This window comes from Astyanax mexicanus, chromosome 15 (genome assembly GCF_023375975.1).
Source record: "Astyanax mexicanus isolate ESR-SI-001 chromosome 15, AstMex3_surface, whole genome shotgun sequence".
Lineage (NCBI taxonomy): Eukaryota > Metazoa > Chordata > Actinopteri > Characiformes > Acestrorhamphidae > Astyanax > Astyanax mexicanus.
The window spans coordinates 39,050,639-39,076,769 of NC_064422.1; the positions used below are offsets into that span (position 1 = coordinate 39,050,639).

Genomic DNA, 26,131 nt, shown 5'->3' on the forward strand with positions numbered 1-26,131 from the left:
GAAGACTGAGCTCTTCAAAGAGCACTTACTCTCCTAACACCTCTAACTACCTACCTTCTACTACCAGATCAGGAGAATCTCTCGCTATCTTTAATAAACTCCTGAAGACAGAGCTCTTCAAAGAGCACTTACTCTCCTAACACCTCTAACTACCTACCTTCTACTACCAGATCAGGAGAATCTCTCACTATCTTTAATAAACTCCTGAAGACAGAGCTCTTCAAAGAGCACTTACTCTCCTAACACCTCTAACTAACTACCTTCTACTACCAGATCAGGAGAATCTCTCGCTATCTTTAATAAACTCCTGAAGACAGAACTCTTCAAAGAGCACTTACTCTCCTAACACCTCTAACACACTAACTACTTCTAACCTCATTTCCCTCATTCACTTTTCTATCCCCTTACTTCCCTCCGACCTCAATTAAGCCCTATCTAAACAATGTTTTACCTTTAACTTCTATTACTTCTGTGCTTGACTATTGTAAGTCGCTTTGGACAAAAGCGTCTGCCAAATGTAATGTAATGTAATGTAATGTAAATGTTTTAGTACAGTTTGGGCTTGTTAAATCCCATTAATCGTTACTGTGCTGCTGAAAAAATGTCATAGAAATGAAGTCAAATCCAAGACATGAAGATTTGAGGAATTGAGGATTTTTTTTGTTTTGTTTTGTGTGAATTCCGTCATTTAAAAGCAATATAAATGATATTTGGTCAAAACTCTTTTTATTTAGCGCTCTGTTGCTATATTCTGTGTATCATTGTTTGCTGCAGCTCAGTCAGCACTCGAGGCAGTGTGGCAGGGGTTTAACTCTGCACCGCGGCGTGCCTCACATCACCCTTTAATCAAGATAAAAATCACTGTAATACAGGGGCTTTCATGCCTTTTTGCTGTAATAAGGCTGTCTCTTTGTGAGATCACACAAACCCCGTGGGCAGCCATTCTCCTGAGGAGCTCCTGTTTACTCGCTAAGTACAGAAGATTGAGGCTGTTTGTGTACAGTAGGCCTCCGGCTTTTCTAACTTTACAGCACAACTTGATGTGGTAGCAGGACTGTTTTGTTTTAACAATGCCCAGATCAATAGGACCAGAAAATAACTCATCATACTGAGAATTTTTTGGTTGGAGTTGGGTTTGTTTGTTGGTCTTCTCTACCATACCTACCTACTTATTATTTATTGATTTGCTTGTCTATCTATCTATCTATGGTTGGTGTGGCGCAGTGGATAACACCACTGCCTGCTTATGAGCTACTGCATCATGTGGGAGACTGGGGTTCAATTCCCTGTCTGGGTGACTGTACCGTGATACACCAAAAAGAGTCATTGGGCAAGACTCCTAATGCTACATTGGCCCAAATCTGTATATGAACAACCTTGTAAGTCACTCTGGATAAATCTGTCCGTCTGTCTATTATAATGTATTATGTATGCTATACAATACATTATAAACACATTCATAACGCACAATGAATACAGGATTAATAGGATGTGTTGACAATACTTTTTCATGAACAGAAGTATCTATCTATCTGTCTGTCCGTCCATCCATCCATCCATCCATCCATCCATCCATCTATCTCTCTCTATCCCTCCATCTGTTTCTCCATTCTAATATGTGTCTGTATGTCTCTATGTCTCTCTCTATGTCTGTCTGTCTATTCCAAGTTATTATATATGCTATATAATGCATTATAAAAACATTTATAATGCACAATGAATACAGGATGTCCACCCATCTATCCAACCATCCATCCAACCATCCATCCATCCATCCATCCAACCGACCATCCAACCAACCAATCAACCAACCAACCAACCAACTATCCAACTATCCATCCATCCATCCATCCATCCAACCAACTATCCAACCAACCAACCAACCAATCATCCATCCATCCATCCATCCATCCATCCATCTATATGTGCAAGAACACATATATTTTTCATTCTTTTCTAAACTTTCTTAAACTGACTTTTTTATTCGATGCCTGGTAAAATCCATTCTCTGGTCACGGAAACCTCCTACCCTCATGTTTTATGGTGCTTTCCTGCTCTGAAACACCTGATTCAAATGATCATCTTGTTATCTAAAGTCAAAACCTAATTTAAAGTTTGTCTTTTCTATAAAATTAAAATTTCCCTCCAAAAAATATAATTCATGCTGTAGAGGTTTGAGTTGTTAAACAGGTTAAAATCACATGAATAAAAATCACAAATGAATAATGCCTCAGGCCACATGAAATCCCTTCTAGAAGACCACTGGTCCATCTGACTCTCTCTTTTTTTCTCTCTCCATGTCTCTTTTTTAGACGCCACCATCCTCAGCTATGACGGCAGTAAGTTCATGAAGATCAAGTTACCAGTGGTGATGCACACCGAGGCAGAGGACGTGTCTCTCCGCTTCCGTTCCCAGCGAGCCTATGGAGTTCTGATGGCCACCACCTCCAGGAACTCAGCGGACACTCTGCGACTGGAGCTGGACGGAGGACGGGTCCGGCTCACTGTCAACCTAGGTACCCCAGCGAATCAGATCCCTTCACTGTACACACCTTAAAACACCTTATAACACCTTAAAGCACCTTATAACACCTTATAATACAGTTATATGCAGACCTTAGTCTCACAGTAATCTGATTTGTTTTAATGTACTGTATATAATCACATATCACATTAATCTGTACACATATTATTTCATTGTATATTATTGTAAAAATGGATTTAAACTCTCACTATTCATGAATGATCCTACAATGCTATGTTAAAATTTGTTCACTAATGCTCACAATCACATTTATGCATCCTGTAAATGCTGTTCCTGTCTCTGTGTGAAGAGAAAGGAAGGTGTACACCCTTCAACGGCCAGAGTCTGCGGCTCTGCGCACACTTCCAGATGAGCATGCTGTAGCTGCCCCACCACGGAGTGCACATTTTAGTTGATGTTTTTAAACTTCTCAAATTCTTCTATACTTATATACTGAACACAATAGCTAACACAATACAATACACAATAGGATAACACCTTTAATTTTAAGATTTATAAAATTAGACGGCTCAACAGTGTCTAGTTCTGTTTTGCTAGTTAAGATCAGAACATCCTGGATTTCCTAGTAAAAGAGCCAACAGTTAGACAGTTGTGCCACTTGAGAGCCAATAGCACAGCATTTTTCTTGAGGAACAGAAGGTTATATAGCAATTTTTAACTGTACTTTAAATATATTCGGTTAAATTGGATGTTTGCCAGTGTTTCCTTAAGCTGGGCTGACTTTGCAACATTTGTGGGTGGAGCATGGATAGATCAGTTACACTCAACATTTAGAGATCTCTACTCCAAAATATTGTGTAGATTTATTAGAAAATAGCCAAGTTTGATTCAGTCCTGCTACATTACCATATTTTCTGCACTATAAAAAGCACTTAAAATGCTTTAATAATCCCAAAAATCATCAGTGCACCTTATAATTGTATATTATTATACCAATCAGATATTAAAGAGCAGTAAAGCCACTTCGCTAACGTGCAGCGATATACATGAGTTTCAGTTTAGTTCTCCAGCACCAAGACTGGAGCTATATTAGCATTAGCCACTAACTGCGCTAAGCACTAGCTCTGTCACCATTCAAAGGGGAGTATAATCAGCCTTTAGCCTGCTGCTAACCCCAGCTAGCACTGCTGGAGCAGCATTAGCATTAGCCAGTAACTGTGCTAAGCACTAGCTCTTTCACCATTCAGAATGAAGTATTATCGGCCTGTAGCCTGCTGCTAACCCCAGCTAGCACTGCTGGAGCAGCATTAGCATTAGCCAGTAACTGCGCTAAGCACTAGCTCTTTCACCGTTTAGAGCCGAGTATAATCAGCCTTTAGCCTGCTGCTAACCCCAGCTTGCACTGCTGGAGCAGCATTAGCATTAGCCAGTAACTGTGCTAAGCACTAGCTCTTTCACCATTCAGAATGAAGTATTATCGGCCTGTAGCCTGCTGCTAACCCCAGCTAGCACTGCTGGAGCAGCATTAGCATTAGCCAGTAACTGCGCTAAGCACTAGCTCTTTCACCGTTTAGAGCCGAGTATAATCAGCCTGTAGCCTGCTGCTAACCCCAGCTAGCACTGCTGGAGCAGCATTAGCATTAGCCAGTAACTGCGCTAAGCACTAGCTCTTTCACCGTTTAGAGCCGAGTATAATCAGCCTTTAGCCTGCTGCTAACCCCAGCTTGCACTGCTGGAGCAGCATTAGCATTAGCCAGTAACTGTGCTAAGCACTAGCTCTTTCACCATTCAGAATGAAGTATTATCGGCCTGTAGCCTGCTGCTAACCCCAGCTAGCACTGCTGGAGCAGCATTAGCATTAGCCAGTAACTGCGCTAAGCACTAGCTCTTTCACCGTTTAGAGCCGAGTATAATCAGCCTGTAGCCTGCTGCTAACCCCAGCTAGCACTGCTGGAGCAGCATTAGCATTAGCCAGTAACTGCGCTAAGCACTAGCTCTTTCACCGTTTAGAGCCGAGTATAATCAGCCTGTAGCCTGCTGCTAACCCCAGCTAGCACTGCTGGAGCAGCATTAGCATTAGCCACTAACTGCGCTAAGCTCTAGCTCTTTCACTGTTCAGAGGTGAGTACAAGGGACAAATCCCTAGCTAATATCGCCTCAGGGTTCCTCAGTGTAGCTCTGTCATGCGGTATTAGCTGCTAATCACTAATGCTAGCTCCTGCCTTAGCGCTGGAGAAATTTGGAAATCTAAGCTTACTGTAAGTACTGTAAATACATAAATGAAAGAATTACAGTTTTGCTTACTTAACTTAACTTAGTGACCTCCCTCCACCACCACCCAGTCGTGAGACCTGCTGAATTAGAAGGAAAACATGGCGACACCCCTGTTCCTTACTAGTGTTGCATAATGCGGCTTATAATCTGGTGCACCTTATGTAAAAAATAAATGTATCATAAAATAGACGTTTATTGATAGTGCACCTTATAATCACCTTATAGCCTTTTGCATTGTGTACAGGCACTGTACAGTTAGATAAGCCAAGTGTATCCATCTGGCCTGATTCCTAAGGCTCATCCAACTCTTTAATACTCACACACACACACACACACACACACACTTTCACATAGAGGTGTGTGCAAAGACATGAACACAGATACACACTGACAGACACACACACACACACACACACACACACATACACACACACATCTTACCCCCTCTAGCCCAGAGGGTCCTGCACTCCCTGTTAGGGTGGGCACACATTGCTCTCTGGCTGTTTGCGACCACATTTTTGCTGCGGTTGACGACACGCAATGGGCTGCAGCCTCCTGGCAGCGGAGAGAGAGAGAGAGAGAGAGGAGCTGGATTTGTGATTTGCTCGGGTATTTCTCGCAGCCCTCCACTCCATCATAGCGCGAGCTTGCCCACCGAGCAGCTGCATAAAAAATATCGATCCCCCTCCTCCCCAACATTCCTGCATTACACTCCTGCAAAAGACAGTAATTAAAGTAGCGTCTGCTCGGCGGCGCGAGCCGAAATGAGAGGTATTATTCATTACAGTAGCCGAGACGCGGGCAGCTACGGCGCTCCACGTCGAGAGGAGTTCCAGCGGTGCTATTCATTACAGTATTTGTAATGAAAGCGCAGTATTTACAGCAGCGCTTTTATCTCAGGATGTGGGTTTAGATTTCTATGGCTAATTCAGGCGGGAGGGGCAGCTGTAATAGAAATAGCTGCAGTGGAAAGTGGAAAATAATAAGATTGAAGTCTCAAATTCTGTAGTAGGAATGTAATAATGGGAAAATGCTCTGAACTGCCCTCTAGTGGGTGTATTTCATCCACATTAACATCCACACCACACGTGTAAAGAACACATAGAAGTATGTGGGCAGTGATGGTGGTAACACTTACTAGAATAATATTATTAATAATATATTAATAATAGATTTTTTACTAATGATCAGTAGATGTGAACAAAGCAGTAGTTCTTCAGAATAAGAATATTAACAAATGCTCACACGACACTTATTTGTCAGCGTGGATAATTATATTAAAAATGTTAGCAAATCATTAGCTCATCGGAATTTAACGTTAATAAATTGCTAGTAAATACGAATTTTAAACTAGGCAAATGTTTGTCAATTGCAGTTCATGTTGCCAACTTTTTAGTTTCCGAAAAATGTGAAAAATAACAGTTAAGAATAATTTACAATCATATTGCAAATAAGGCAAACATCCTGGATCTCCTATTAAAGGAGCCAACAGACCGTTAGACTGTTGCGCCACTCGAGAGCCAATAGTGCAGCGTTTTGTTGAGGGACACAAGGTTATATAGCAGTTTTGATCTTTACTTACTTACTTTATTAGGATCTGTAGTAGAAAGCTTAGAATTATAGAGTTAGTATGTTTAGAGTGGTCAATAGACTTAAATTTGATTGATATTACATGATTACTTGCACATATAATTTATACTATTAATTGTAATAGTACATGCACAGGGACATTGACTTGAGTCTACCAACTAGACTTTTTTTGTGTTTCTGAAATGCATATTTTATTTAAGTAATACATGGAATAAATATCATTGAAATTATTTGATAATTGGTCACATGAAACTAAAATAGACCAAATATAAGTTAAAAAGGTGCAGAATAAAAGTAAATACTGATTAATACAGTAAATAGATTAATAGATTAATACAAACAATAGATGTTTTAGAAACAATGTTCTAATTAAATTATCAGCAAAACATTTTATGTAAAAATGCTTTGCAAATTAATAGTAAATAATGTGTACAATATTGAAAATGCCTGCTTTGCCTCTATAGGATCTAAACTACTTACTTATTAATGAACCCATCAATATATGACCTAAAGCTCAAGCGCTGTCGGGTCACGTGGCAAGACAATGACCTGAAGCTTTGATTGGCTTAAACAAAACAAATGAAAGGAAAAAATGCTCCAGTTTAGTTCAGGAGGCCACATGCATATATTCACATGTTGATCACTGCAGCATTCTTTAGCTTTCTGTACCCAAAAAGTTTTTTTTTTTTTTTTTTTTTTAAAAGCATTCCGAATTCAGCTCCACTCCCAGGAGGCTCCAGCTCTTTACGGTGGACATGCTCCGGCGCTCTGCTGCAGTGCTCCCTCCCAACGTACAGTATCTCCCTCCCAACCTAGCGGCCGTCTTTTCCAGGCCTTCCAGTCTTAAGGAATGTTTGCGCTACTTCTTTAATTCATCTCTTCATTTCTCCTCATTAAAAAGGACGACGTTGAGAATAAAAAATGAGCATACTGGAGCAGCAGAAGCGCCGGTGGAGAGGACACGCTGTTCCGCTGGCGAGATACTACTCCCTCTCTCTTTCTCTCTTTCTCTCTATCTATCTCTCTCTCTCTCTCTCACTTTAGCTTTAGCTTTAGCTTTAGCTCTCTCTCTTTTTAGTCCCCTCCGCTCTTCAGCCGCTGCCATTTGCTGAGCTAACCCAGAAAAGAAATTAATCAATTACCTCTGAATATTCAAGCAGCGCTGAGGCTCATATGGATCGGGCTATAATCACATTTCTATACTCGCCAAATTTCCCTAATTCTAAATATATTACCGGCCGGGTGAGGGCATGAATATTCATGAGCCCGGCGTGCGAGACGGCGTGCGAGAGAGAGAGTGTGTGTTCCCTCCACCTGGATTTCATTACCTCCTCGCAGGAGGCAGAGCAGATGAGAGATAGAGAGAGAGATACAAAAAAAGAGGGAGAGAGAGATAAAGAGAGAGAGAGAGAAATAAAAAAAATAAAAAAGAGAGTACGTGTCTCGATCAGTGTAACAGAGCCTCGCCAGAGTCCGTCCCCGTTTGCGTGTCCGTCCCCAGTTTGTGGCCAGTGTGACTATGAATGGATGTCTGCAGTCGTAACCTTGAAGGCTGAATTTACATCTTGTCTGTTCTCCCCCATCTAGACTGTATCAGGATTAACTGTACCACCAGTAAGTGCACCTCTTCAACCTTCTTCTTCCTCTGTCCAATAGCCGCCTCTGTAATGCTGAACACTCAATTAATGATGATGATAAACCGTGATGTGAACGAGTGAATGAGTGAATGAATGGATGGATGTAGGTGTGGATGTGGATACGGGTTTGTGTGCAAGGAAGTCCCTGAGTAGTGTAGAGTCAGTGCCATAGCTAGGCCTGTCCCGATAATTACGCTATCGATGTATCAAGTTACGATAAATAAACACAAATTCAATGTTTTCTTGCATCTATCTTAGCAGACATGTTGATTTTAGCCAGTTTAGCCCAGTTTTATTCTCTAGGTCGTTCTCTGTCAAAAGTGAGAATGAGTCTGTGAGCAGACAGTGACCAGTGAATCTATCATGTAAAAAAAAAAGAGAAAAAAAAGTGCAGAGAATGCGTTGACCAGTGAATCAGTACTAGTACTAGACTAGAGATGCACCAAAATTCATTCATTTAGTCACTTTTTCGTTATTGAATCTCCATTTTTTAAGAAAAATATGCTATTACAAAAGTTCAGTTTTTTTATAAAATTTAGGAATTGTGTCAAAAATTATTTTCTATTTAAAGTTAAGAAGTTTTTTTCTTTTTTTTCACATTTTGGGCCAAAATAACAAAAGACACAAACTAAAAACCAAAAAACTACAAATGGAAAAACAGTAGCTAACTAAACGGCGCTCAATCTGTATCTTTCCCCAAAGATAAATCATGAAGAAATGTAACAAAGAGAGGAGAAAAGAATATGAGGTGATTGCCATTGGAAAAAGCAAAAAGAGCTACCAATGGAACTACCATGCAAACCTTTTTGCACCTTCTGCCTGCTAAACATGAGCGATTGAGTGAATTACTCTCATTTTTAAAGAAAAAGCATGTTTTTAAATAAGTACAACTTCATAAAATATCTCCATTCCTCTATTAGAGAAGATACTGAAACATGGCCTATCATAAATGATTAATTGTTCTGTATAAAAAATGGTAGTAAATAGTCTTTTAACTTATCACTGAATTCTTGCTGAACATTTTTGGTCGCCAAATGTTTGGTGCATCCCTAGTAATGAACTTTCCATACACAAAAAGAGAATTTTCAGATCAGCATTTTCGGATGTGTGAACCAGGAATAGCTTTAAATGTTTAACCATTATAATAACAGTTTTAGAACAGTTTTACTGCTGCTGAAGTCTTTCACAGTGTTAAGAAGAATACGAGGCAAACAATCAAAGACATTGGGATTTTTAGCTCAATCCCAATGTCTGAATTATGAGAAGTTTATCACTCTTTAAAAGGGTATAAATACATTATTTTGCAAATAAAATGTTTTTTAAATGACAGTAATATCTTTCATTGGTCCATATATCGTCCATTTGAAGCTTTTATCGTGACAGGCCTATCTATCTGTAGCCTATTTGCAGGATCTAGCTCAGTGCTGAAGCTGTTTTTATCCTCCAGAGCAGTCAGGTAGCTCTCCTCACATTTAGCTCTGCAGGCTTTGCTTGCTGGATCCTGCAGGCTCTCCGGCGGCCATTTTAAAGTGGCGGAGGAGAGAAAATGAAGCTGACTCGGGCTATGAAGAAGTGGTGATTAAGTTTCTCCCTCACAGATCACACTCCAGCCAGTCAGACTCGCTCACTCGCCGCTTCCACCCAACCTCAGCGCTGATCATTTCCTCAGAGAGCCAGGGCTCAAATCCCTGCTGTCAGTCTCCAGCTTCCAGGCAGCCAGCCTCTTTCTCTTTCTCTCTCTCTCTCTCTCTCTCTCTCTCTCTCTCTATCCTGCTCTATCCTCGCTTCTTTTTCTTTTTTCCTTTCCTTTTTTTCCTCCCTCCGCTCTCTTCTCCCACTGTGCTCGTTCATAGGGATGAGGACAGGGGGCTTTTTTCCTCCCTCGTTCAAAGTAGAAAAGCTGCGGCGAGTTGTTTTCTTGTTTGTTTTCTCATTAAACTGGCAGCAGAGTGGGGCACGTCAGGCTGAGAGATTGCAGTGTGAGATTGAGGGAGTGAGAAAATGAAAAGAGAAAGAGAATTAGAGAGAGGAGGGAAGAATGTGAGGCGAGAGACTTCACGCGAGAGGTGTTTGCCACTGGCAAAAGCAAGAGAAGCAAAAAGCAACTTGAGTACCAGTGTCGATTCTCTGCTAATCTTCTCTTGCATCCTCTACTTGCTAAACATGAGCGATTGAGTGAATTACACTCATTAGGAGGCTTTTGTTTCTTGATCCCCATTTTGCTATTTTCAGTGTTATTTTATTAATTGTATTAATTCTCGAAAATGACTTCCTGATTTCCATTTAGGTTAAGAATTTTTATGTTCCTGTTTTAGGTCAAAATAACAAAATACACAAACTACAAACCAAAAAACTACAAACTACTTGTCCATCCTCTTCTTGCATCTTCTTGCATCTTCTACCTGCTAAACATGAGCGATTGAGTGAATTACACTCATTAGGATGTTTTGTTTCTTTTTCTCCATTTTTATCACATTTGGCATCTTTTTTATTTGGGAATTCATAATAATTGGACCTGTAGAGATTCTCTAAATGACTTAAATAAAATGTATTTTTATTCCATTTAAAGTTAAGAAGTTTTGTGTCCCTGTTTTAGGTAAAAATAACAAAAGACACAAACTACAATCCAAAAAATTGCAATGGAAAAAAGGTAGCAAACTAAATGGCACTCAACCCCCACTTTTCCCCAAAGATAAATTATAAAAATGTAACAAAGGAAGTAGAGAAGAATATGAGATGAAAGGCAAGAGGTGAAAGCAAGAAAAGCAAAAAGCAACTTGAGTACCAATGTTGCCTCCTTGCAAATGTTCTACCTGCTAAACATGAGCGATTGAGTGAATACACTTATTAGGAGTTTTTTGTTTATTGATTTCCATTTTTTACTTTTTTGGCGTCATTTTAATTTTGGAATTGTGTCAAAATTTATGATAATTGGACCAGTAGAGATTCTCTAAAATGACTTAAATAAAATTGATTTTTACTCACTTCCATTTAAAGTTAAGAAGTCAAGAAAACTACAAACCAAAAAAAAAAAAAAGTAAAAAATCTAGCAAGCAAACAGGACATTTTTCCAGGTCATGAAAGGGGAGGAGCCATAATCTCTTCTCCCCAGTCAAGCTTTTGCAGGCTCATTTATAAAAAACTTTCCGGCTTACCATAACTTTCCAATTATGGTACTGCTCACCGCAAAATAGACACATACAAAACAAAAACGCTAGCATGTTGTGTTGTACATTGTAGGAAATTAATTTTTTGACCTTGATCACTTCGATATTTCTGATATCTAATTGTGATCTGATAATGTAAGCTGCAGATTAGCATAGGCTGGTGTCTATTGTCTTATTCTTTCTCGGAGGTCATTTGGATAATTAGCCGCTCCTCTCGTACAAAGTCTTGCACAAAAGAAGCGGATTATATTTTCCTCGTTTTCGTCTTATTCGTTGATTACGAGTGATTATGCGAAGTGTGTGTTAGTTTGTGTTCGTAGATTCTTGTCCCAGTCTTTGAGTGACTGAGAATACTGCAGCTCATCATATTCACATTCAAAAAGAAAGAAGCGATGGCCCTCCTCTCTTTTTTTCCCCCAGCAGAACATGGCCTTCAGAAAACGTCCCTTCTCTGCAGTGTTGCATGGTAACGACCCTAACAACCACATTCTCGTTTATTCTCTCTAATAGGCAAAGCTTGCCTTTCCTCACCAATCAAAAGCCTGCCCTGGTTTCAAGGACTTGACATTTTTACTAAATCACCTTTTCTGGTCTTTCATCTCTTCTTCTTTGTTTGCGGGTTTCTGGGTGCAGCGCATGCGGGCTGCGCGGCTGGGTTTACTGTGCTGTAATTGCAGTGCTGCACTAGTGACCCCATGTTGACTAAGAGCATTGGCTAATTTGACAATAATTCAGTGAACCGTGTTAACCTGACGAGAATGCCCAAGACAGGCACGCAGCTGAGCTTTCTCAGGGGGCTGCCTGTGTCCTTCTCTTTATACTCCCTGTGCAGGAGAGAGGGAACACACACACACACGTGCATTCACAGATGCCGTCATTGGACTGGACTGAAGGTTTACTACTAACCGCTCTAAGCTATAGCTCTTTCGCTGTTTAGAGGCGAGTATATTGTTCTGTAGTCTGCGTGTTTACTGTGTTAAAACAAGCTACGTGGAACGAACCGCTAGCTAATAGCTCCCTGGGTAGCACTCAGGGTTCCTCAGACTAGCGCTATCGGGCAGCATTTACTACCCGCTAAGGTTGTGGTTAGCAGCTAATGCTAATGCTGCTGCACCCAGCCTTAGTGCTGGAGAAACTTCACTGTAAACCCGCCCTTAGACAAAATATTGGAAATCTAAGCCTACTGTAAATAAACCAAAGTGCTATAATTACCCAAATAAACTGTATTCAGCAGAGAAATCTTTGTAGATTAACATCCAGTGCTCTTTTGACTTTGAAAGAAAGTGTATTTTTTTAAGAATTACAGTTTTGTTTATTTAGGCTCTTCCTCCAGCTTCCCCATTAGACGGGAAACATAGCAACATCCTCGTTAACTTTAATGTAGGCATCCTTACTAGTGTTGCTTAATGTGCCTTATTATCCTTATGCCTTATGTATGAAAATAGACCAGAAAATAGACTTATTTTCTAAAGTAGCAGACAAAGGGATAGTCAGACAGAAATAAATCAACAGGGGCGAACAACAGCAGAAGGAATACAACATACCAGAGTAGAAACAGTCCAGAGGTCAAACACAGGCAGGCAATATCAGAGGGCAGGCAAAAATCAGAGTCGGTGAACAAAGCAAGGTCAAAAAACAAGAGATACAAAAATAGGCAAAAGAAACGCGTTGTATGAGGAAAAATACCATCAATACTCTGCGGAGCACAGGTGCAAAATGAGTCCCTTTTGTAGGCCATGAGGCCTAGTATTCTGGGGACCGACTTCCTGGTAGAAGCATGTGATGTGTCATGTGATCATGAGTCAGTGTAGTTTCAGTGTGAGGTGCATCCTGGGCAATGGAGTCCGGAGGCTGCAGATTGCAGGTAGAGCTGATTGTGGGAGAGACAGAAGCGCCTACAGCGCCAGGTGTGACAAAAATGCACTTTTAGTATTCTTTACCTAATTTGAACATACGTTTAATGCTCTTGAATATACTTCATTTTTACAAGGGTTATAAAGACAATAGTGGAAAGTGGAAATTCTGTACAAAGCTACAGTTTATTTGGTGCTACATACAGTACAACCATTTTAGAGTGGAAGTTTAAAGATCCATATAGTCGCTGTCCAGTGAAAAAACAGTATATACATATACTGTATATATCCATATTTGTTGATTTTTAGCTTACTAAATAGTTTGAACACACAAACTGACCCTTATAGTGTGCCATTTGTTTTGATGAACGGACCAATAGAAACTCTCCAAAGTTAAGTTTTGTTTTGGAGATACATGTTTTTTTTTGCGCAGGGTGTATAAAAAAGTGCCCTGTATCTTAAGCACTGCATTAACTTTAGCCTCACGTTCGTGTTCATTTTGGCTGTTTCTTTGAAAAACACCAGATTTTAAACAAACAGAGGCTCATTTTTTTACACATTGGAATCGACCAAATTTCCTTCTTTTATTATGGTTTCATGTGCTCCTGCTGTCAGTGTGGAATACTGACAAAAAGAACAAGAACACACACACACACACAAGTGTCGAGACACAGATACACAAACACACACACACACACAGAGTAGACACACACACACACACGCCCAGTAAGAGCTCTTATTGAAGGAAGCCTGCGCTGCTGATTTAATAACACCTTGTGCTCAATCTTCATGGAGACACGTTTACAGTTGACAAGTGGAAGACATTTAGATGTGTTTGGAGCATCCTTCCCCCGGAATTCAAAAGAACCTCATTTCGCCGAAACAACCTCCTCGATAAATATGCAGCAGCGTTGCCACTTACCGGAATGGCCGCGCTCATAAATATGCAGCGGCGACGCTTGTGTTTCATTTGTAATGCAAATAGTGCAGAGGACAGAGGAGAGAGCGCTGGCACACACGAGACTGGCAAGTCACACGCAGGGGAACGGGCGGAAACCACTGCCATTTTGTCTCAGATGTTTTTCTACTGTGTGTGTATGCGTGTGTGTGTATGCGTGTGTGTCTGTCTGGGTGCTTCACATGTTCCACCATATGTTTGAATGTGTGTGTGTGTGTTTGCATTGATCTGTATGTAGCGTGTGATCACAATCACTAAAACAAGTTAAGCTGATTACCAAAAGCACCCTCTTAGGAATCTTCAGCCTGCTAAACGTGAGCGAGTGAGTGAGTGAGTGAGCTAGTGAATAGTTGAATGTATTTAAGCAGTAATACAAGAGAGGTTCATGCTATAATGTGTCATATTGGCACTGCTGTGCCGATCTGTTTGGTTATAAACACTAGACGTGGGCAAATCGATCCAAATATCGATACTATGGATACCAAGGCTGGTATTGGTATTGAGCTGTACTCGTGTAAAAAGATCGATACTCAAGCTTTTTGTTTGGGGATATTTTTTTACACTCTGTTTATTTAAGAAAAAAACAGAATTGGACTGAAAGGAGGAAAATTGAAAAAAGAAACCAAGTAAGAAAGAACTAGAAAAGATGTCTAGTCAGGGAATAATTTATTTTTTCTACTGTGGTTTCTTCTTTTCTACCTCAAAAAAAAAAAAAATCCTAATGTTAAGGCTAACTTTGTTTTGTTACTGCTACTGTTGTTTCTAAACAAAAGGGCGGCACGGTGGCGCGGTGGGTAGCACTTCCGCCTCACATCAAGACGGCCTGGGTTCGATTCCCGGCTGGGGCGACCCGGGTCTTTCTGTGTGGAGTTTGCACGTTCTCCCCGTGTCTGCGTGGGTTTCCTCCGGGTTCTCCGGTTTCCCCCCACAGTCCAAAGACGGCACGTTTAGGCTAATTGGAACTTGGTTGGAAATTGCCCCTTAGGTGTGAGTGTGTGAGTGAATGTGTCTGTACTGTTACCGACCTACGAGTCCTCTTCTGAGGCCGAGATCATAGAACCTTGTGATTAGACGTTACCTTTCCTGCCACGAAATAGCTGACGAGCTGATGTGGCGTTAAACTCGACTAACCTGACCTGACCTGTTTCTAAACAAAAAAATTTGATTGTGATTATGAAATAAAGTATTTTGTTGTCACGTACAATGTTTGGCGAAATTCTATCCTAGGACTTTTGGATCCTTTGGATCTACAAAGCTTTAATATTAAAAAGTATCGATATTAGTATCGATATCTGCAATACTGGCCCTGCATTTACTTGGTATCGGGTCGATACCAAAATTCGCCCACCTCTAATAAACACTGTTCTGGCTCTGCCATTTAATCTTCTTTTTTTTTTAGCTTATCGCCCCCTACTGGAAGAACAGAGAAAAGCTCAGATGGCAGGAAACAGGAAGTAGTCATAGCAAAGCATATTGGACTCCACAAAATAAATCTTATGCGATCCTTTCTGGTCAGCTCATGAAAAGACATTCCCTGTACGTAAGACTGTTTTTTAATATCTATCTTTAGTTTAAAAGCATTATTGAGACTCGAGTAAACTATTGATGGCCTGTATTTATTAGGCACTTTACGGGGTGTAAGATAGCAAAGAGCATCGTGACGTATCTTGCGTAGGGTGTACGATAGGGCCCCAGGTCTGGTGAAATAGTTCAGTGATAGGAGATATGGGTTTTAAGTACCCTATTATAGTATATGTTTGAGTCTTATAATAACTCATACATATAGTACATATAGTGGACAGTACAAGGATGTAACTCTGTAAAGAAAGGTGTAGTAATGCCTTATAATATCTGCTGCAAAGCTGCGCTGTTTATAAAGTTGCATACGTGTAAATGTGTAGATTATAACATGTTACGTATGTCTCTATAAGTACTTTTTATGATTTTATTATAATGTATAAGCTTATGGCATATATCATTATATCATAGGTAATATGTATGCTAAATGTTGCCATATAAATGCATGTATAATATATGCATTAGGAATACAGAACAGGTGTTAAAATAAAATAAAAAATACATTATAGATCCACCAAACATATGCAGAAGGTCTTATAGTCCTTATAGTAACACTTATTAATATTAATATTAAGGAGATTAACAGTGAAGACAGCGCTGGCACTCGCAGTACTGGCAAGTTACACGCTGGGGAATAGGTGGGATCAACAGCCATGTTTTTTTTTTTTTCTCTCACTATGTGAGTGTGAGGCTGCCTTTGTGCTTCACATGTTACACCATATACAGTATATACTAATCTGTATGTAGCGTGCATTCATCGCAAAAGCAATTCCAGATCAGATCCTCTGAGGAAAGCATTAAAAGGCCATTTAGAAGGATACATATCACAAGCGACGCTCCTAGGCTCAGGCCGGCCTAATCTCTGAGTGCTAGAACAGATGGTCATATAATTATGTCCCCTCAACAGGATGCTGCTCCATCACCATGGCATTAACCCAATTTGTCTCAGTGATGCTCAGTTCTGGGCAGAATAGCTAACTTTGCTCATGTACCGTTCCACTGCGCACTGAACCCGAAACCTCCTGTGCCAGGGACTGCCACTTCAGCAGATCTCCTGCCTTCCAACCAAAGGTTCAGTTTGTTCCTTCAACCAAACCATGTAGGGGAGAACTCACAGGATGCCCTACCTCTAATGAGATATCTGCAGTGACAGTGGTATAAAGCACTAGTTCTACCAGACAAGACTCCAGGGACTAGTTTATAAATGAAAAACTTAAGACGAATTTGTACCAATATCTGAAGTAAAAGTCTTTGACCCCATTGTTTGCCCACGTCTTGTATACTGTAAGCCCAGATAGGTTGAATTTACTTAAATTTACTCATTTGAGGAAACCGGTTGCCTTAAAAAAGTTACGTAATGGGTAATAAAAACTTAAGTTAGCATAACTTAGAACATCAAGTTATTACAACTAAAGGGGAAGTTGATTTAACTTTTTTATTTTTGTTGTATCTTTAAGACCAGATAAGTTGAGTTTATTTAACTTGTTTTAAGGAAGCCAGTTTGCTCAATGTTTTTGAAATAATGGGGAATGAAAACTTGAGTTAGCATAAATTAAAACATCAAGTTATTACAACTAAAGGGGAAGTTGATTTATTTCTAACGTAGCTCAGGGTGAATCACTATGATCACACTGATGGTGAGTGTTAGTCAGAAACTGTTGGACACACCCAGTATGCAAATACATTGTGACAGAAGCCAATGGAAAAGAAGCTGTTAATAGCAAAACAGACTAAACTCAGTTATTATAAGTTATAAGGTTCAACTTAAAGATCTTAGTTTGAATGTTTATATGTGCTCACAAATGTTCAACTAACTCAAAATAGTTGAGTATTGTTTAGAAATATCCAATTTTATGTAAAACAGACTTAAATCATTCGAGTTCAAACAACGTATGAGTTTACAGTGTAGCTTGTGGACCCTTGAAAATCCTGCTATACATAAAAGTCAGGGGAGGAGCCGATCCTCCCAGCCAATCAGACAGGACCTACCTGGTGGCTGTGGGGAGGATGGATGGATTGATGGATGAAAAAGGTAAAACATCTGCATCCTAAAGCAGCAAAATTGATGTGTCAGTAGAATTATTTTGAAGCCATTCAGAAGCTAAAAGAGGATTGGTTTAGGTAAAGTTAATGTAGCATACAAGCTTTTATTTCTACCGTAACTCAAGTTTTTCCTAGTTTGGACAGTCTGAGTCACAGCAAATTGACAATTGTGAGCAGGCACAGATTGGCCTTTCTATTTTTCCTCATTGACATCCTCTCCAAACCCTTATACTTAGATATATTGTGTCTTCCTCATACATACTTAACTGAAGTGCTCACTTATATACTGAATGAAGAGAGGGATATTCAATGAGTATTTGAAGTTTAGATAGTTGAACAAGCCAAGCCCTGTAAACATTTGCAGGGCATAGACTTAGAGTTGGATCAGATCAGGGTGTTGGCAAAGGGATTTGTGTACTTGCTAGCTTACTTAGCAAAAATAAGTAAAAAATGTTGGGTTTTCTAGTTTCTTAGCCAAGAATTAGGCCTAATCATAGACTGTGTGCTCTTTTAAACGGATAATCTTTGTTTAAAATGTTGGTGTTTTAGGACTTTGCAAATTCTTTGGACTCTTCTGAGTAGGCGCCCAGATAATGTAAGGCCTCTACGAGTATCCCAACTGGGTTCTGTAACAGCATTTGTACAAAACCACTCAGAGCCACCAGTCATGTCCACCTGGAGGCCCATGTATCACCCATCTGAGAGGTTCGATTTTCCAGTATTTCAAGTTGTCTGGAATTTGTCATGCAGTACTTTTTGCTTCATGGACTGTCTACTGAATTCCTAAACTACGAACATTTCTCTCCCATTCTCAGTCCCATAAAAAGCTCCTGTAGAGTACTAGGAAGTATCGAGCGATACTTCTAGCCCCCAGGCCCATACTGCACCATGGAGCTGAGAATTGAGCAGCGTCGGGGGGTCTGAGATTTTGCAGAGTGTCCCGGACTCCTGCCGTAAGGCACGCGTGAAACGCAGAACCACAGGAGAGCTGTCAGGGTACTCAGCGTCTCCCTCACATGCCGACGCCCACCCGCACAGCACAGCACCTTGGGAGATAATTACATGGGACTGTCCTGGAGTGCAGAGTGTGAGGAGACAGAGGTGTGGAAGTGGGGGGCCAGATGGGGAGGAGGTGTCGGGGGGAAACTGGGCAAGCATTCAGGAAAGCTGCAGGAAACACCGGCCTACCGCAAAACAGCCGTCAGGTAGGGGAGCGCAGGAACTCGCGTCGAACGCATTCACACCTGTCGCTAGACTGGGTACGAGGCCTCTGTCTAATAAACACGTCAGTGATGGGGAAAGGCTCTGGCTGATCCGCCACCTGCTGCGGCTTTACCTTTTAACACCGCAAGCGAGGAAGAGGTCGACGCCGGTGCACGCGTCTTGTTTACTCTCAGCTCAGCATTTCCATTAGCAAGTCGAGTAGGAAGCAGATCGTCTGGAATGATTTTGCTGGGTTTTGGCACATTTTTGCAATTTGCTGCTCGTCTTTTTGTCCTGGAAAGTGTGACTTGCGCTCCCTCCATTTTGAAGCGCTCCACTGGAGCGGCAGCCATTTTACCTCTTGTGATAATTTGAGGAATTTGTAAGTGCCAAGATCGCAATCACTTCCAGTCAAATCTTGATTTTAAAACAAGGGTTCCCTCGTTGGCCCAGGTCTTGTAGCTTCTAAACCCTTGCAAATCCTGCTACAAATTCAGGTAAAGGCACACACAAAGCCAACCCCACACCCAACTGGAAATATACAACCTGGTGTCAGTGAGCAGGATGGTGGGAAAATGTGAAATGCCTGCATCTGAAAGCAGCAGTAGAGATTGAAGTGTCAGTAGATCACCTGGAATCATTTTGTTAGGTTTTGGCACATTTTTGCTCAAATTTGCTGTGTCTTTCTGTCCTGAAAAGTGTGACTTCCATTTCCTTAATTTTAATAAGGGCTCCACTGGAGTGCTAGCCATTTTTCATTTTGTGATAAAAAAAGTGCTAAGATTGTTACCTATTTTAATCAAATCTTTTGAAGACAGTTTTGATTTTCGTGAAAAAAATTGTCTAAAAGGCAAACTTTTAGAGAGAGTTGTTATCCACTGCACCACACATCAGGTTGGATCAGGTTGTTGCTCAAGGGAATTGCATACAAAAATTAGACAAAGACTATGGCTTATCATGGTAAACTGACCCCTTAAAAGTCAAACTACTGTAACTTAGCCAAAAAAAAGAGGCTAACCTTGGTCAGTATGTATTTTTTAACGGTTTAAACTCTAAAACTTTGGTAAACTGACCCCTTAAAAGTCAAGCTAAGTTCTTCTTAGCAAACTAGCCTCCATTTTGAAGGGGTCCATTGAAGCTGCAGCCATTTTACCTTTTGTACTGCCAATTTAACTCAACTGCTAACTTCGTGACCTCTTTCAATGAAAGCTCAATGTCTTAAAGTGACAGTTCTCTTTTTATTGGCTCTTTGAGGAACGTTTAGATTTGCATGGTCAAGGCTTAGTTTGATCGGACTGTGGATCAGAGAGTGGAGAGTGGGAAAGTTCTGGTGCTGAGCAGCAGAACGCCATGCTTTATTTAAGGTCCCTCGGAGGAAAGAAGCAGAGGCTTTGCATGTTTTAACAGCCTGCTATTGTGCGGCCCTTCGCTTCGTTTTTGTATCCTCATTAATTTCTCGGCCCACCATAGCTCTAGTCAGTCGTGTGGGTACGTGGGTGTGTGTACGCGAGTGTGTGTTTACGAGCGCCGCTCCTCTACTGACATGTAGAGCAAGCCGATGCCAATTAGGGGCTGTGGCTCCCCCCAGGGTGGCAGTGTGTTGCACTAAGAGAGTGCTGTCACATCAGCTCATAGGTTGTTAATGTGTACTGAGTGACAGCAGGATGAAAGTTATATATTTAGAAGCTGTTGGGGTCACTTCATGCTCTCAGCTGAGTCGGGCTGTACGATTTTAGCTTCATTTTGCTTTGTCACAAAAAAATATACTGCATTTTTTTTTTTTTGCGTTTTTTGCACCATTATGAATAGAGTGACCATCCATCCTGTTTGACCCCAATATAGTTTACATTTTTTGTCATTTTGCGTTTTGTATGCAGACAGGCTCAGTCTAAGCTAACACAACTGGTCGACTGAATCTCCTGGCAAGGTATTTTAGAAATAGAATGAAAGTTGGCCCGCTGTTAAGCAGGTTTTTATAATGTGAGATTCAAAGTTTGAACGCTAGCTGTCAGAAAGGGCCAAAGAGTCGGAGAGAGTGCGCATTTCTAGCGCAGGAAAACAGGGCAAAAGAGTCTAAAAGCAGAGAGAGTGCGCATTTCTAGCGCAGAAAAACAGGGCAAAAGAGTCTAAAAGCAGAGAGAGTGCGCATTTCTAGCGCAGTAAAACAGGGCAAAAGAGTCTAAAAGCGGAGAGGGTGCGCATTTCTAGCGCAAAAAACGGACCAAAGAATCTAAATGCAGAGAGGTGCTCAGTTGTAGCGCAGAAAAAACGGGCCAAAGAGTCTAAAAACGGAGAGGGTGCGCATTTCTAGCGCAGAAAAACAGGCCAAAGAGTCTTATATATATAGAATTTTTATATTAAGAGACATCATGATTAAACATCAATTTGAAAAATCTTAGTTTACACAACACTGTTAAAGATAAAGATAGTTAGTCAAGTAAAATGTTGTGTAAATGAAATAATCAGGAAAAATGTATTATTTAAAGTGGTATATTTCATTATTTGTTTTATTACAGAGTCTGTGGCCCGTGACTTCAAATATATTTCTCCTTCTGGCCCCCAACAAAAAAAGTTTGGACACCCCTGCACTAAACACTAAACCATATTTTTTTCATTAATAGCTGAAAAAAAAAGTTAGCAAAAGTCTTAAAATTTAGGCATGGCTTGTGGCAGTACAATTTATCCAATTAAAAAAACAAGCTAACGCCTGTTAACACTTTCAGGCATGGAGTTTAGTCTGTTTTTGTCCAGGGGATCAGGCTTGCAGCTTAATTAGCAGGTTAATTGCAGGTTAATTTTCAAATTAAGCCTATTATTTTAGCCTGGTTCTAAACTTAACCCTTTTAAGGGAAAATCATCCTTTAATCATCCTTTAAAATGCTTTGAATTGTAGCACCTTAGTAAACAGCCCCCTTTAAAAGTCATGCTAAGCTACACTACGCTAAGCTATCCTGCATTTAAAAGGGAACCCCACCCTATAGCAGTGGTTGCATGCATAGATACAGATATACACTATATAGACCTTCCAATAGAGACGAGAAGATGGCATCTTGTTATACATCTATAATCAAATCAGTTTCACAACGTAGGTATAGCTTGTCAGTCACACCAGAAGTACCAAAAGTTTATATAGTCATTCGCCAAAAAAAGCACATTCTTTGAAGCCCTTCATAAATAGATGTTTGACCATGCAACATGACAATGACCACACTTTTTCCGGAAAAAAAGCCAAGATCTTAAACATACTGAGAAGCTGTAGTGATTTTTTATTTTATTTACAATACATCACATACAACTTCTGTTTTAATGTAATTTATTAGTCTTATTTGAACTCCATTTTTTTAATGTGTGAATTAAATCTAAATCTATTAGCTTGGTTGTGCCACCCTGCAATCAACTGCAATCAAGCTTTACTGACAACTGGCAGTGAGTCTTTCACATCTGTGTGGAGGAATTTTGTTCTTCTCTTCTTTACAGATTTGTTTTAATTCAGACACATTGGAGGGTTTTTGAACAGAATGTCCAAAATGTCCATATATTTAAATATTCACAACATCCTAACCATGATGAATGCCTGAGAGCCTCCAATGTTTCCCCAATGTGTCCACAATGTCCCCAATCCTGGAGACATCTTGTTTTATCCACAGCTTTTTAGTACATCGCCTTCTCTAAGCCTGTGTAATAGAACTGAATAGAATGCTTGTTTTAGGTTGTTGCTTGTTTAAAGTTTTGCTTTTGATTCATTAATGCAGACTTTAGGCTGAGCTGAGTCTTAGTGGAGTAATAAGCTAAGAGACATTAATTTCCTTTTAATGATGCAAATCCCCACCTGTGCTGATCTCTCTTAAATACAGTAGATGTGGTTAATGAGATGTGGAGCTGCTGGTGCTGCTGGTGCTGCTGAGTCACTGGCTTTTTTAGTGGTGGAATTGGAATCATATCTGCACTCAAAATGGCCACCTTACCTGCTCTGGGTGGTATTTCTTAAACAAATCAGGCTCTTTTCTCTTGCCTGAGACCTTGTACACTTTTATTATACATAGCTAAAAGATCCCAAAGAGCAACATATTAAGACCCAATCTGTAAAGAAATGAAAAAAACATATGAGAAAATAAAAGTTATTGATTATCTATCAGTCTGGAAAAGGTTACAAAGTCATTTCTAAAGCTTCAGGGCTCCAGCAAGCCACAGTGAGAGCTATTACTCACAAATAGAGAAAACATAAAACGCTGGTGAACCTTCCCAGGAGTGACTGGCTGACCAAAATTACTCCAAAAGGGCATGAACACCTCATCCATAAGGTCAAAAAAGAACCCAGAACAACATTTAATGAACTGCAGGTCTCTCTCGTCTCAAGTAAAGTGTTCATTCATAGTTTTGATGCCTTCAGTGAGAATCTACAATGTAAATATTAGTCATAAAAATAAATAAAACACACTGAATAAGAAGGTGTGTCCAAACTTTTGGCCTGTACTGTATATATGTGAGTGTGTGTGTGTGTGTATTAGCTCTCCCGCTGGCCCTGGTCTGTCAGAATGTTCTAGCCAGTGTGTTCCAGCCTCTCTCTCGCTTATTTAACTTTGCCCTCCTCCTCCAGCCGGGGAGATGGGACTAAAAGTGACCGGACACACATGGCCATCTGCCCCACTTCCAGGGCAGCGAGGTGCTCTTCCAGACAGAGGAGAAGCTCTCGGCCGCCGCTGCACATCCCCACATAAATCACTAATGATGGCGAGGTGGCCAAAGACCCCTTTGAGGATCCCACTGGGTCCAGCTGTCGGTGCAGCGCCTGTGCGGACAACGGCAATGACCAGAACGACCCCAGCTCCTGCCATCACTCAGTTACAATAGACGTCTTTTATTAGGAACAGTCTGTTACTCTGTGTTAATGACATGTCAGGGACTCGGGGGCCCAGCTACTGCAGATGGGGGCCCAAAGGACCTAGCAGTGTGCTCAGGAAGCAACGAGCTCAGTATTAAAGTACTTAACTCAAATATTAAATATTAGGGATGCTATAGATTGTAGATCAGCTCATTTAGACAGTTGTTTAGTGCGTGGGGCGCGACCGTATTGAGCTATATATATTTATGGCCTATACTATATATTATGGATGCACCAAAACCAGACCAAATGAAACATTCAGATGGTGTGGTACAGTGGATAACACCACTCCCTACCAGTGATTTACCACATACATCTATAAGAGTCCTTGGGAAAGACTCCTCTAACACCACATTGGCCCAACTCTGTAACAGGAATAACCTTGTAAGTTGCTCTGAATATGTTTATTTTATTTTACAGGTTTTAATTCATTTTTACCACTTTTTAACCACTAAATAAATATAAAAAAAAATTTGGTAACACTTTCTATGAATGTCATCTTTATTAGACGCTACAACCACATTCATAACGTATTATAATGCATTCATAAGGCATTATAAACATGGCTATAAATGTTTATACAAATGCATAACCCATTATAGCCATGTTTGTTAAGCATTATGACCTGTGATCATAATACATTATAAGCTGTGCTTATAATGTATATGGTGAAATAGTATATCTCTATCATTAATAATCTAGTCCCACAATAAAAGTCTGGCACTTCACTTGGAGCGCACAAATACCTGTTATAATACATTATAATTGACTAGAATTAATATTATATTCAAGACGAGAATAATTTTTGAGTGGTTAAACATATTATATTATATATATATATATATATATATATATATATATATATATATATATATATATATATAATAGGATTATTGAGGGTGTGTTTATAAGTTGGTAGCTTTTTTAGTCATGATAATGTTTCTAGGTATTGATGTATAACATGTTATAAACGCAGCTATTAATGCATTATAATCACAGTTCATGATGCATAATAAACATTGCTATAATGAATTATACATTTTTATAAATATGTATAGCCATGTTCATAATGCCTTATGAATGCATTATAATGCGTTATGAGTATGTTTATCGAGTCTTGAGAGATGACAGTCAAAGAAAGTGTTACCAAATTTTTTTGTCCTACTTTTTTAAAGCAGTTTAATGCGTTTATTTGACTATAGTTTTTCTAGTCATACATTTACCTCAGCAGTGCTCTTCTTTTAATAAATGTATCTCTCAGTCACAGTGGTTTTTAAGTGGTGCCATGGAAAAATCACTTTAAGTTCTTTACAGAGCCATTTTTGTAAAAGACATGACCTTTCAAGGTTTTAAAGAGTTTTCAATTGATCTTTAACAATAGAAAGGTTCTTCGTACTCACACAGCTCTATCACGAATATGCTTCTTTATGGAATCAAAAGTGGTTCTTCCATGACATTGCTCAAAAAACATTCAGAGCACCCATTTTTTTTTGTCAATCTGTAAATCAAGAACAAATACGGTAAGACTATACTGAATGCCAGTGTTTATAAGGCTGTTGGTACCTATATACAGTAAGACTCTCATAACAACTGACACAATACACACCGACATGCCAAATTCATGGGTTAGCAGTATGTAAATTGATTCTCCTTGGGTGCTACCTCAGGGGAAGGCTTGGGGTCATCCATCTCTGTATAAGCTGTGTAGACATTTAACAATCCTAGATCCACAGTGTCTTGTGTAAACTGGAAATACATTGTAGAAAGCATAAGCACCCGCAGGGGACAGTGGGCGGTAATGATTGTAGTCAGCGACATCTGGCTAGAATTGTCCATGCGAACAAAAAAAAAAATCTATTCCACTCCGTACATCATTCTCCAGCTTCCGTGTAAAATGGCAAAAGTCATTAAACACAATATTTTCCATATATTCCTACATCAACATTTAAAGGAATGTATTCTAACAAGTGTCAATAGCAAAAAAGGCTGAATTTGTCAGCTCACACATATAATAAGTAGAATACATACAGGTTTAGTCAGTTGTCATTAAGACCATATATAGGTATTATTATCTGTAGCCTCTGTAATTCTGCACTAAACAGTTATTAAAACAAAGATCTTGTGACCATCGTTTAACGTTTTACTTTATTTTACTGTGATTGTTTCAGTATAAATAGCTCCCCAGAATAGCTTATCTTAAAATGACTGGTATACGCTTTAATACACTTTAATACACATGTACTGTGTTCTATTGCAAACTTCTGCAAAATCGAATGATTTCAGGTTGGATTTCCTCTTAAGTGAAAATCAGTTTATTATTTGTATAGATTAAGGCAAATGGTGCTATTTACCAGACGGTAACACTTTCTATGAATGGTTTGTCTATTACACTCTACAAACCTACTCATAACACATTATTATGCATTTATAAACATGCATAACACATTATAGCCAAGTTTAT

The 26,131-nt window shown here is 39.8% G+C and overlaps 1 protein-coding gene across 17 annotated transcripts in view; it reads left to right on the top strand.

Moving 5' to 3' along the window:
- The window catches only part of nrxn1a (neurexin 1a), a 365,537-nt gene that overhangs the window by 205,396 nt on the left and 134,010 nt on the right, over positions 1–26,131 (top strand). For 9 of the 17 annotated variants that reach the window (XM_049464531.1, XM_049464536.1, XM_049464546.1 and 6 more), the window contains 2 exons: positions 2,313–2,516; positions 7,937–7,963. In XM_049464531.1, coding sequence (XP_049320488.1) covers positions 2,313–2,516; positions 7,937–7,963 — 231 coding nt within the window. The remainder of the gene's footprint in view (positions 1–2,312; positions 2,517–7,936; positions 7,964–26,131) is intronic. The other 8 variants (XM_049464538.1, XM_049464545.1, XM_049464534.1 and 5 more) reach the window with 1 other exon arrangement.